General features: G+C 39.2%; 1 protein-coding gene across 2 annotated transcripts in view; it reads left to right on the top strand.

The window, feature by feature from the left end:
* KIAA0825 (KIAA0825 ortholog) overlaps positions 1 to 14,159 on the top strand; it is a 446,146-nt gene that overhangs the window by 148,468 nt on the left and 283,519 nt on the right. For both annotated transcript variants that reach the window (XM_064274127.1, XM_023547725.2), the window contains exon 14: positions 9,494 to 9,633. In XM_064274127.1, coding sequence (XP_064130197.1) covers positions 9,494 to 9,633 — 140 coding nt within the window. The remainder of the gene's footprint in view (positions 1 to 9,493; positions 9,634 to 14,159) is intronic.

Below are 14,159 nucleotides of genomic sequence, written 5' to 3'. Positions count from 1 at the left end.
CTTTTCCTACTTTAGGACTTTTATCTTCAGTATCTCTTTAGTTATGACTTTATCTTTGTTCTCTGAATCATGTAACTTCTGGTCTCTGGTGTAAATTTGGCCCAGTAATCCATGCCAGGAATCATCTGGTTGAAATCAGCCCCCAGATACCTTGAATAACGTGGCTCCAATTTGGGAATCAGCCTTGAGACCACAAACTTGATTTTGGGTAAAAAACATGGTATCCTCAATCAGGAGGTTGAATAGAGCCAAACATCCTCAATGCTGGAAAATATACCTTACCCCCCAAATGTCAATAAGGATAAATGGGAAAAAAACATGGAGTAGTGAAACGAACATAGGTTTTGAAGTCAGAGACACCAGGGTTCGAAGTAAAGAAGCCACATTTATTAGCTAAACGACCTTGAACTATTTCCTTAACTTTCCTAAAATAAAAAATAATAATAATAAGGATTAAGTAAAATATACATGTTGTTTTCATGCATATCTTAGTTTGGACTTCCCCAGGAAGCAGACCCCGAGAAAAGGATTCAAGTGAAAGCAGTTTATTTTCCAAGTGGAGGAAACACTGGTAGGTGAGTGAGGAAGTGAGACAAGGCAAGGAAGATAAGCAAATAAGGGCCATGTTATCAAGCCGGCTATCATAGGGTTGACTGGAACTTAAACTCTCCAGGAATATTCTGGGAACCTATGTAAAATACATATCTCAGAGTCATCCCACCCAACAGAAGGAATGTGAAAATTACAGCCTAAAAAAACCTATGAGGCAGTTCTCCTCTGTCACATGGGGTCACTATGACTCGATATTGACTTGAGGGTACCAAAGAACAACAGCATTTATTCTAGCTTCCCCTCACTCTTGACCAGCACTTCTGCTGATCTCTGCTGCTTGTTAAGTGGTATCACTGAGACCTTCATCTCGAACAGGTTGAGCCTCTGGTTACCTTGCCCTTGCCTTGTCTGGTTACTCTGTAGTCAGCCATATACGTTATCACCAGCCATGGGATCACCATGAGATGCCCTAGACATACTTCTCTCTGCTCCCCTTCTGCAGCAGTCAAGGTTACTTACCCCTACTGGTATGGTAATTCCTTTCTTGGCCTGCCATATAGCTGGCATGAGAAGCCAAAAATAACCAGGTGGCAGCTATAACTTTAGATTTAGTGGAATCCTTAATGTGTTCCCTATAGAAGTGTGCACTCCCTCCCCCTGCAGAAACCAGGACCCTCCACTCCCGTAAAGCCTAGTGTTAAGGGGTGAAAACACAGATTCCCCACATGGATCATCAGGAGAAATAGGACCACTCCTTTTTCTATTCCTTGCCTCCCAGATTCTTAAGTCTCTCGGGGACATATTACAATATAAATGGCTATTAGTTCAGAGTGAATATCAAACCTCGAAGGACAGTGCCTCAATGCTGTAGAGTGTCATCTCCATGCTGTGCGTTTCAGAGTCCATTTTAATGCTCTATTAGTCTGACAGCTTCCATATGATACATAGATGTTAGGATCAATGGATCCTAAGGTCATGTGGCCTGAGCAGTAAGGCAGTTGCTATTACATTCTGAACGTACTACAGAGAGTTCTCTTGCTCTTGGACTCGCTCACAACAGGTAGTTGGAAGTCAGGCCAGTGTGCACTGATAAAACTAAGGTTTTTTTTTTTTTTTTTTACTTTCTATTAAAGTATCTACCATTCATCTGTCAATTTGTTGTACTGTGGTGGCTCGCATGTTGCTGTGATGCTGGAAGCTATTCCACCAGGATTTCAAATGCCAGCAGGGTCACCCATGTTGGACAAATTTCAAGGGAGCTTCCAGACTAAGACAGACTGGGATGAAGGACCTGCAGTTTACTTCTGAAAGAATTGGACAGTGAAAACTTTACGAATAGACATATAGTAATTTATGAATGTATACACTTCATGAATGTCTGATACAGTGCCGGAAGATGAGCCCCTCAGGTTAGAAGACACTCAAAATACTGCTGTGGAAGAGTGGCCTCTTCAAAGTAGAGTCAACCTTAATGATGTGGATGGAGTCACGCTTTCAGGAACTTCATTTGCTGAAGAGGTCACGACTCAAAATAGAACAGCTACAAACATCCATTAATAATCAAAACATGGAATGTATGAAAGATTGAATCTAGGAAATTCGGAAGTTGTCAAAAATGAAATGGAAGGCTCGAAGATCAGAATCCTAGGCATTAGTGAGCTGAAATGCAATGGTATTGGCCATTTTGAATCAGACAATCATATGGAATTTTCAGGAATGAAAAAGTGAAGAGGAATGGCATCACATTCATCATCAAAAAGAACATTTCAAGATCTATCCTGAAGGACAAAAATCAGTGATAGGATAATATCCATATGCTTACAAGGAAGACCAGTTAATACAACTATTATTCAAATTTACCCACCAACCACTAAGGCCAAAGATAAGTAAATTGCAGATTTTTACCAACTTCTGCAGTCTGAAATTGATCAAACATGCAATCAAGACGCGTTGATCATAACTGGTGATTGGAATGCGGAAGCTGGAAACAAAGACCAAGGAACAGTAGTTGGAAAATATGGCCTTGTTGATAGAAACGATGCCAGAGATCACATGATAGAATTTTGCAAGACCAATGACTTATTCATTGCAAATACTTTTTTTCAACAACATAAACAGTGACTGTACACGTGCACCTTGCCAATGGAATATGCAGAAATCAAATAGACTGCATCTATAGAAAGAGACAATGGAAAAGCTCAATATCATCAGTCAGAACAAGGCCGGGTGCTGACTGCAGAGTAGACCATCAATTGCTCATATGCAAGTTCAAGTTGAAGCTGAAGAATTATTAAAACAAGTCCACAGGAGCCAAAGTACGACCTTGAGTATATCCCGCCTGAATTTAGAAACTATCTCAAGAATAGATTTGACTCATTGAACACTAATGACCAAAGACGAGACGAGTTATGGAATGACATCAGGTACATCATACATGAAGAAGGCAAAAAGTCATTAAAAGACAGGAAAGAAAGAAAGGACCAAAATGGATGTCAGGAGAGACTCTGAAACTTGCTCTTGAACACAGTTGCTAAAGCAAATGGAAGGAATGATGAAATAAAAGAGCTGAACAGAAGATTTCAAAGTGTGTCTCGAGAAGACAAAGTATTATAATGATGTGTGAAAAGACCTGGAGTTAGAAAATCAAAAGGGAACAACACACTTGGCATTTCTCAAGCTGAAAGAACTGATAAAAAAATTCAAGCCTTGAGTTGCAATACTGAAGGAATCTCTGGGCAAAATATTGAACGATGCAGGAAGCATCAAAAGAAGATGGAAAGAATACACAAAGTCACCGTACCAAAAAGAATTGGCCGATGTTCAACCATTTCAGGAGGTAGCATATGATCAAGACCCAGTGGCACTGAAGGAAGAAATCCAAGCTGCTCTAAAGGCACTGGTGAAAAACAAGGTTCCACAAATTGACAGAATACCAACTGAGATATTTCAACAAATGGATGCAGCACTGGAGGTGCTCACTCATCTATGCCAAGAAATTTGGAAAACAGCTTCCTGGCCAACTGACTAGAAGAGATCCATATTTGTGCACATTCCAAAGAAAGGTAATCCAGCAGAATGTAGAAATTATTGAACAATATCATTAATATCACATGCAAGTAAAATTTTGGTAAAGATCGTTCAAAAGCAGTAGCAGCAGTACATCAACAGGGAACTGCCAGAACCTCAAACCAGATGCAGTAGAGGACGTGCAATGAAGGATATCATTACTGATGTCAGATGGATCTTGGCTGAAAGCAGAGAATACCAGAAAGATGCTTACCTGTGTTTCATTAACTATGCAAAGGCATTAAAGTGTGTGGATCATAACAGATTATGGATAACATTGTGAAGGATGGGAAATTCCAGAACACCTAACTGTGCTCATGAGGGACCTGTACACAGACCAAGAGGCAATAGTTCAAATAGAACAAGGCAACACTGCATGGTTTAAAATCAGGAAGGGTGTTTATCAGGATTGTATCCTTATTTACTCTATATGCTGAGCAGATAGTCCAAGAAGCTGTACTATATGAAGAAGAAGGTGGCATGAGGATTGGAGAAAGACTGATTAACAAACTACATAATGCAGATAACACAACTTTGCTTTCTGAAAGCAAAGAGGAATTGAGGCACTTACTGATGAAGATCATCAACTACAGCCTTCAGTATGGATTATACCTCAACATAAAGAAAACAAAAATCATCACAACTGGACCAACAAGTAACATCATAATAAATGAAGAAAAAAATGAAGTTGTCAAGGATTTCATTTTACTTGGATCCACAATCAACGCCCATGGAAGCAGCAGTCAGGAAATCAAATGACATATTGCGTTGGGCAAATCTGTGCAAAAGACCTCTTTTAAAGTGTTAAAAAAGCAAAGATGTCACTATGAGGACCAAGGTGCACCTGACCCAAGCCATGGTATTTTCAATTGCTTCATAAGCATGCGAAAGCTGAACAAAGAGTAAGGAAGACCGAAAAAGAATTGATGCCTTTGAATTACGGCGTTGGTGAAGAATATTGAACATACCGTGGACTGCCAGGAGAACAGACAAATCTGTCTTGGAAGAAGTACAGCCAGAATGCTTTTTAGAAGGGAGGGTGGCTAGACTTCTTCTCACGTACTTTGGACATGTTATCAGGATGGATCAGTCCCTGCAGAAGGACGTCATGCTTTGTAAAGTAGACGGTCAGCGATAAAGAGAAAGACCCTCAAGGAGATGGATTGACATGGTAGCTACAATGATGGTCTCAAGCATAGAAATGATTGTGAGGATGACTAAGGACCGGGCAGTATTTCTTTCTGTTGTACATAGGGTCGCTATGAGTCGAAACCGACTTGATAGCACCTAACAATATCAGCAACATTAAAGTATCAATAAAAAAATACTTACCAAAACTGCAAAAATTCCAAGTCAACTACTTGATTACATTTCATAAAATAAACACACTCAAAAAAAGCTAAGATTTTGCACACTGGTCCTATAAAAATAATTCAATAGTTTCATATACCAGTAATGGTTAAACCCCATTATCGTATCACTCCTTACTATATGGATTTAAAGTTTTTTAGGTCAATTCATGCCCCAGAAATATAGCACTTAATAGAGTATAAGCCTAATGTACCAAAAAAATCCATTGCCATTGAGTCAGTTCCAACTCATAGAAACCTTATAACCCAACCCTAAATTCATCCTTTCTTCCAGTACCAGATTTATGAGTTCTATTGAGTTTTTGGAAACCCTGGTGGAGTAGTGGTTAAGAGCTACAGCTGCTAACCAAAAGGTCAGCAGTTCAAATCCACTAGCTGCTCCTTGGAAACTCTATGGGGCAGTTCTACTCTGTCCTACGGGGTTGCTGTGAGTCAGAATCAACTCGATGGCAATGGTTTTTTTTTTTTTTTTTGGATTGGGTTTTTAAATCTTTGTTCTCTTCTTTGTGTTATAGTGGCATTCGATATGTACATATGTGGTACTTACATATATATATGTATATAAAAAATTGCCTTTCTGTCATTTTTCATGAGGCTAATCTCACTTTCACAGCTCTACCAGCATAGGATGAGGGAACATATGCTTCTCCATATGCCGAATACAGACTCTCAATGCATTTATTACTAGGAGCTTGGTGATTGAGGAATGTTTGTAATATTTTATTCTTCCTCATAGTGAGTCATGCTACTGTACATTTCAAAATCTGTGATAAGTTGAAAGAGCCAAGAATTGAGGTATATATCAACAAATAGCTTCCCATCTGGTAAATGAGAGGTTTTATTTATAACCAGGTATTCAGATACAGTGGTATGAGATGACATTCAAATTATTTTGTTTAGTATGTGTCTGAAGAGCTAAGCAAAAACACTAGCCCCCTTCACATTCTCCGCCCTGCAGCCAGATCAGGAAACTTCTCTGCCTTAAACTCTGCTACAGGTCCAAAATCCCCACTTTGGCTATCAGGCCCTCCTTCTTTAGATTCCCTCTCAGAGATCTCCCTCCCTTTCTGTACTCCAGCCAAACTGGATCTTTCAGTTTTTCAAATGTATTCATGAATCAGCACTCAGCTCCAGCATAATTTAAAGATAGGAAATGTTAAAAAAACAAGCTTAATTTAATAAACAATTTACCGCCAACTAGCTGCTTTTAATCTACTGGATAAAAAAACTCCAGGAGAACTCCTAGAGGCTCTGGAGTTAAGACTTGGAATTTAGGATGGAAATAAGGGTGGTCATTGTGAGGATCTGCTTTAGTTTTCAGTACAAAGTGTTCACCTAATAGTTTTTTCCTTTGGTAGCATATTTGTTTTTTTTTGTTTTTCCTTTTTTTTTTTTTAATTTTACTTTAGATGAAGGTTTATAGAACAAACTAGTTTCTCATTAAACAGTTACTACATATATTGTTTTATGACATTGGTTAACAACTCCACGACATGTCAACAACCCTCTCCCTTCTCGAACTAGGGTTCCCTTTTACCAGCTTTCCTATTCCCTCCTACCTTCTAGTCCTTGCCTCTAGGCTGGTGTGCTCCTTTAGTCTTGTTTTGTTTTATGGGCCTATCTAATCTTTTGCTGAAGGGTGAAGCTTGGGAGTGACTTCATTACTGAGCTAAACAGGCGTCTGAGGGCCATACTCTGTCAAACTAGTAAGTCTGGTCTTTTTTTATGAGTTAGAATTTTGTTCTACATTTTCCTCCAGCTCTGTCTGGGACACTCTATTGTGATCCCTGTCATAGCAGTCAATGGTGGTATCCAGGCACCATCTAGTTGTACTGGACTCAGTCTGGTAGAGGCCGTGGTAAATGTAGTCTATTAGTCCTTTGGACTATTCTTTCCCTTGTATCTTTAGTTTTCTTCACTCTCCCTTGCTCCTGAAGGGGTGAGACCAGTTTTGTATCTTAGATGGCCACTCACAGGCATTTAAGACACCAGACACTACTCACCAAAGTAGAATGTAGAACATTTTCATTATAAATTATGTTATACTAATTGCGATAGATGTTCTCCAAGACCCTGGTCCCCACAGCCCTCAGCCTAGCAATTCGGTCCTTCAGGGAGTTTGGATATGTCTATGGAGCTTCCATGACCTTGCTTTGTACAAGTTGTGCTGGCTTCCCCAGTATTGTGTACTGTCTTACCCTTCACCAAAGTTGGTACCACATTTGGAAAATGATCCAGACCAATCTGGGAATACTTGAAGTAATTCAGAAGTCCTAGCTATGAGTCGGAATTCACTCGACAGCACTGGGGTTACTGGGTAGGATGCCTAAAACTGGCAGACTTGATTCCCCAAGCCTGAGAATTAGGAATGCCCCTCTTCACTGTCTCACCTGGGGCAGGACTTCCCCTAGCTAACATTATCCCACTGACCTGAGTTGGTCCAAAATTCAAGCGCAGGCTGAAGGAATTCTGTGCATCTTGAGCTTATAAGATGTTCCCAACTCCAAGCCAAGAGCAGGTGCTTTGAAACTTCTTCATTTCATGTCATAGAATCCTCTTGCTTTTGCTTACATCAGCCTTTCTGCAAAGGGTTTTGTTTTTTTTTCCTCCCTAGATTTTGCCTACTTGTTTATGAATAGACCAACCAATCAGCTAAATGTGTTTAGTTCACTGGTGGGAGTGGTGAGGATATAAAACAAACATCCTCACAATGTTTGAATTGAGTGGAGAAAGAAAACCTTAATTGATGAAAGAAAAAAGTGCTAAAATGTACACACTTGCCATAAGTACTTTATTTCAGAGTGAAAGCAACCACTGTAGAGAGAAATTTTAAGTGAAGACTTCACAGAGAAAGTGAGATTTTTGCTGAAAACTGAAGAGTGGGTAGAATTAAGCAAAGGACTATAGGGAGTTTATTACCTGGGTGGCAGCCTAAGGTGGCCCTGCATGGGTACAAAGGCACAGAGGCAGGAAAGATGATGCTACTTGGGCCTATCTCTAATACCTGTGGTTCGTAAAACACTGCCTAGGACAGTGGCTCTTAAACTTCAGTATGCATCAGGATGTCCTTGGGAGGGGGGCTTGTTAAAGCACAGATTTCTGTAGCCCACCCCCAGAATTTCTGATTCATTAGGTCTGGGATAAGACTTGAGAATTTGCCTTTTTAACAAGTTCTCAGGTAATGCTGATGCTGCTAGTCCAGGGGCCAAGCTTTGAAAAACACTGGACTATGTTGATGGAGCCTCAGGATGGTGCAAATGGTTAACATGCTTGGCTGCTAACCGAAAGGTTTGAGGTTCAAGTCAACTCAGAAGCACCTCAGGAGAAAGGCCTGGCAATCTACTTCCAGAAAATCAGCCATTGAAAAATCTACAGAGCACAGTTCTACTCTGACACACATGGTGTCGCCATGAATGGGAGTTGACAGGGCAGCAACAGACTATGTTGATAACTGGATGGCTCGCCACTCAATAAATTCCATCTTATAATGATAATGCTGCAAAATGTCTAATCATGTCTCTTAGCAATACCCTTTGCCCTGATTTTTCCACTCTGCAGTGCGTGGTCCCGTCACTCATACCTCTACATTGCTTAATCACACCTTTCCTTCCCAGTGCCACCCCATCCCCACAATCTGCATGGCCACAACAAAATTAAGTTTGATCATCTTCTGCCCCACCCCCTTCCCTTTTTTAAGGCTGATCAACATTCCACATTGTGCCCTTTAACCAATCTAAACTTTGAGATTTTAGATGGAAAAATGAATAATATTACCATTTCTTAATCCCTCTTTTACCTACTTACCTTCTTCCTATTCACTGGTAAATGAAAGTAAGGATATGGGGGACCCGATTTTGATTTCCTGTTCAGTAGTGATAATAATTTCTCAAGTAGAAGCTTATTTACCTTGGAATTAGTTGCTCTGATGATTACCCAAGTAGGTAGCAGTGTGACTGTGAGCAGTGGTTGTGATAATTGCTTGTCGATTTAAGACTTTACATATTAAATAATTAGATTATGGTTGACCTGTGACAAAAGCTTTGAATTCCTTTAGTCTTATCAGCAATCATAGTACACAGCAAATTACAAAGTACTCAAATCCCATCGTACCTTCCTTCTGTGACTAATGAAAGAAGTTAACAGCACATAGTAGGCACTCATTATGTATTTGGTGAATGAACAAATTAATGCATTCAAAATAAATGCATACATGGTTTTGCTTTGCTCCATAAAACAATAACAGACATAGTTCTGTGAAATATAGGCACAGTTATTTTGTATCAGCTTTAAATTTGGCTGGCTACCAAATGTTAATTTGCTTTTAGCTAGTTGAGATTAAATGTAATTCCTTCCCTGAGCAACCCTAAAGTAAGCAAGCATGAAAGCATTTTCAGAGTAATCTGGGAGGAATTGACATTTAAAAGAGTTAGCATTACATCTGTACTTTAAGGCTATTAATTTCCTAGATAAATTAACTTCATTACCTTTATCTTGCCGTTTGAAAGGACTCCATCAGCTGGAGGACTGACAGCCGAGGGTCAATTGAAACTGCTCTTATCCCAGCCGTGCTGTAATTGGAACCTGCTTCTGGAAACCCTACTGCATCATGATGGTCTCTTACTGAGAATCTTGTTGAAGAGCTCAAGTGAGTATTTGTCGTTATAAGAATGTTCTCAAAATACCCAGTCATTGCTCAAGTTGAATACAGTTTTTTTTCCTACTTGACTGTTGGCAGGGGGACATAAACCATTTGCATGTAGCAGCAGTCACTGGGGTTAGCAGAAGGAAAATATTGAATCGCTTTATCAACCCATTTCAAAGGATATTTTTTCAAGGACTCTGAATGAGGGAAAACAATATTTTTACATGATACTGTTCTATTACAATTACCATTATATAGAAATGCATTGATATACAGGGTCTGAAATGTCTAAGAAAATCATAGCAAAGCAATTATATTTCCAAAGCGGAAGTGTGAATTAGACCTTAAAAAAAGAGATTGTGTTAGAGCACCACTAGAAATTTCAGTAGATCATGAAGAGTGCTTAGGCAATTTAAAAACAAGCAAGCAGCCGTATCCACTGGGGCATGAAGAAGCAATCATGAGAAAATTATGAATGGAAATGGAGAAGTAATAGAAGAACATACTTCTCTTAATTAGACTTCCTTTTTTTTCTCTAAATGCTATTTTAGAAAGTGGTAAGTAATATTATGCCTCTCTAATAATGTATCCTATCGCTCTCCCCCTTCATCTGTGAAGAGTCTTCTGTTTTCATATTCCTCTAGGCATTTCTCCTTCCCTGTACCACACGTGAAGCGAGATTACTCTTTATTTATTTATTTTTCAGATTAATTTTATCAACCACCAGTTTCACTATGGAGCCCTGGTGGCATAGTGTTTAAGAGCTGACCAAAAGGTCAGCAGTTTGAATCCACCAGCCACTCCTTGGAAACACTATGGGGCAGTTCTATTCTGTCCTGTGGGGTCGCTATGAGTTGGAATTGACTTGATGGTAATGGGCTTAGTTTATTTGTTTTTGTGTGGTTTTAGTTTCACTATAAAAAAAAAAAAAATTCACTATAGATTTCCCAAATCAATTTTCGTTTCTCCAGTTCCCATCACCTGCAGGGCTAAATCCTGGTCCTTCAGTGATTCAAACTAGCTTTCTCAACTTTCTTCCCTCTATTCCCCCGCAAACACACCTTTTCAGCGATTCTCTCCGAAGCCTCCATCACATGTTTCCTCCACACTGTGGCTCACATATTTCTCTTACTGGAAAGGCCTTCCACAGACAGCTCAGCTGCCCTCAGTCTGCAAGGAAACAGTTGCTGTTCCAGATCTCCAGTGGCTCTAGCTCACACTGATCTCTTCCTCCCCTGAGCTCCACAGTGTCTGTTACCTTGGCTGTTTGTTTGCACTCAGCGTCCTCTGCCTTATGTTGTTTTTATAATTGTTTATGAATGAGGCAAGTGTCACCAGGCCCTTCCAGCCTGTAGATGTAGGACTCAGAGCATTCCCCTGTCCAAATCTTTCCAGTCATTTCTGGAAATTCTTTGGTTTCTTACATGTGCTTATGACCAGTTCTCCACATCGTCCTCTCCCATCCACCTTGATGTTTGCTTTCCAAAAGCCGCTTAAGGAAGGTGACTCACTGTCAGCCCCTTGTGAGAATATTGCTTCTCTCCTGGTGCTCTCAAAACCATAAAACCTTGTGGTGTCAAAGGTCACTACAACTTGCTCAGGCCTCCGAGTGCTGCAGCTGTGCTGTGTTCTAAGCAGAAGTGCTGAGATTGTCCCTCTCCTAAGCCCTGCATTGGACTCTCTTCCCTTAACCCCAAGCAATAATATTTGGGCCTCAGACCTCACAAATTCACCTAAAAAGCAATTCCCTTAGCTTCAGCCTGTAAATTCACTATCCTAAGGGGAAAACTGGCCCTAGGGAAACTATTTCCTCAAATAACCAATATTTATTGTTTACTTATCAGGTGCTCTGCACTTTACATTTATTATCTTCTTTGATTCTTATTATAACAATATAAAGTACGTACTATTTTATCTCATGTTCCAAATAATGACATTAGAGTTTAAGATAAAGTTGCTTTCCAAAGACACACAGCTGATAAATGATGGGTAGATATAGCTTCTGAACCCAGCCTGAGCTTTCTATCCCCTGTCCTTCCTATGCAAGTACTCATGCAGCTTAGATCCTGGAGTGTGGTGGTGGTGGGAGTGTTATGTGTTTAATCTCAGGTTGGATCAACCAAGACACCCTGGTGCACATGCCTGTAACTTGTCTTTCCAGATAGGTAGTTAGGGTTGTGTTGTAGCTTTTTATATTCTTCCTCAAGCTAGCACAGCGCTTTTTACATAAAAAGTCTGGTAAATAGTGATTGGCCAGCCAATGATCAAAATAGGAAGCTTCCCTGAAGCTTTAGAGTCTGAGCTTTCACACTAGGTCACTATATGACATAGACAGATCTGACACAGCTGGGAGAGTCAGTTTGATATTATCAGTGAAACTTACAAGCGTGGTCCCAAAAGAGACATGGTCTCTTATTGTATACAGTTGTGTAGACCAGCTTAGAAAATAACAATTGGGATCAAATTTTCCCACTAGGCCAATATAGCCACTAAGTAAAGGAAGAGCAATTGTAGTCATGAACATTTAACCATATTTCTTGCAAATGAAGCCCAGATTTACTTATCAAAAATATCAAGTTCACCTTCTCCTGTGTATAACACGATGTTTTTGAGAGACTTTACCGTTATGAAAGGTAAGGTATTGTATCATCTTCGGTTGTGGTTCCCATGGAGTGCAGAAGTGTATTTATGTAACCTGCTTAAATACCCGTCATTTTTACGAAGGCTGTCAAGTATTTGATCAGGGTTATATACCTGCCCTGGTATGGTCTTGCACTGAATTTTACTAGCTACTTCAATTACCGTAAAGATGAACTGGCAGAATTTATTAATCAATTGATTGACCAACCTATTAAGTGCCTGTAGAATTCTTCTCACTTTAAATCAGAAACAATATACTCATGGAATTTTATTAACTGTACAAAGACGGAAATTACTAGGTACATAATAGATAAATTTGTAATTTTTTGTACAGATTTTCTTTTCTTTGATTAAAAGATTCAGAGTATTTTAAAAAATCATTTGGTAATTTAGAACTTTGATCATATTTTTAGGGAAGCAAATTTTAGAATAAAATACATTGAATTAGGTGTTTTGAGCAACATAAGTATCAACTTCTCATGGGAGAGTTTTTCTTTATAAATAATGTCTTTTTGGTAAAATTTAATTTTGTTAAATTGGCTCTGGAATAAGAATACAAAGATATTGGATACACATTTTTATTTTAAAATAAGGTTTCCTTCAATTAATAAGCAAGTATTGAATTCTGCTAAATAGAGAGCTTTTCTTGGTAAATAACCATAGGCTATAAAGATTAAAACTTACGGAGTTTATCTCATAGTGAGAGTGATGTCTGTAGCTTTTGGCTTTGCTCTGTGAAAATGAGTCATCAGAATTTCTATTTACTGTAAAAGAATCAGCAAAACGTAGGTGGAAATGCCTACCTTGCATTCTGAGATGCAGCTTCTCTGAGGGTCAGAAAATAGCAAAATTACTGTATTTTTATGCAAATAACACATGCCTTCTGCATTTTTTTGCTGGCCTCACCTTCCCTTCCCCCCCCAGAGATATTGTCCTAAGCCCACTATGCTAATCTTTTTAACAAATATGGGGAAGAGGATTGACATGGTGTCAGGGGGTGTGTGGGGAGTAGCTGGCAACAAACACAGAAGTCACGTGTTACATAAAAATATGGTAAAGAAATAAATGAACAGTAAAATTTTAATTTATAATATAAGCTTCATAGGCTGCAAGCTTCCAGGAAGTGGAATCATGTTTTTGCCATGTATAAAAATGTATTGCATTTTGAAGGAACAATTACATTGTTAAAATTTGATAAAAATAAACTGATTTCACGTGGTTGGTAGTTTACAACATTCTTTCGTACAGTTCAGTTGGCATGTTTGTTGGTTTTATTTAAAGTTAGGCCATCTTAAACCTGAAGGGGGGAAAAAGTGTTTATGGAGGATTTAAAAATTGTAAGGCACTGTTTTGGGTTATTTACTTTAAAAATCAGGACAACCGTTTTGTGGTAATTACTTCACTGAGGCCACATGGCCTTACCAGTTGGTTTCTTACCTGTGTCATCAAAGGAACAAATATTTGGCAACTTCCCAGTTATTAGTGAGTGACCTTTTTCTGAAAGGGACATTTGAATGAAGTATAACATTTTTTACTTTGCCCATTGTCCCAAGAATGACTCTTAGTGAAATTTCTTGGCTTCTGGCAAAATCAGTTGTAAAATAACAACCACCACCACCACTACCTAGCAAACACACAGTATTTACCATTGTCTAAGTGTTTGAAACATTTTCACCCATTAAATCCTCTTAACTCTGTGTTATCTCCACTCCACAGATGAGAAAACTGAGACACAGAAAAATTAAGTAACTTGTCTAAGGTCACACACCAAAAGTAGCAAAGCAGGATTTGCTCCCAGGTGGCTGGCTTCCGGAGACTATGCTTTCACCCACCACACCACACAGTGTCTGGGCAAAACCATGGAACATGAACCAAATTGCAGTATTGTT

The sequence above is a fragment of the Loxodonta africana genome, chromosome 2 (genome assembly GCF_030014295.1).
Source record: "Loxodonta africana isolate mLoxAfr1 chromosome 2, mLoxAfr1.hap2, whole genome shotgun sequence".
In the NCBI taxonomy this organism is placed as follows: domain Eukaryota; kingdom Metazoa; phylum Chordata; class Mammalia; order Proboscidea; family Elephantidae; genus Loxodonta; species Loxodonta africana.
Note: the sequence above shows the minus strand (reverse complement) of the source record. Positions and strands in the feature narration are given on the sequence as shown.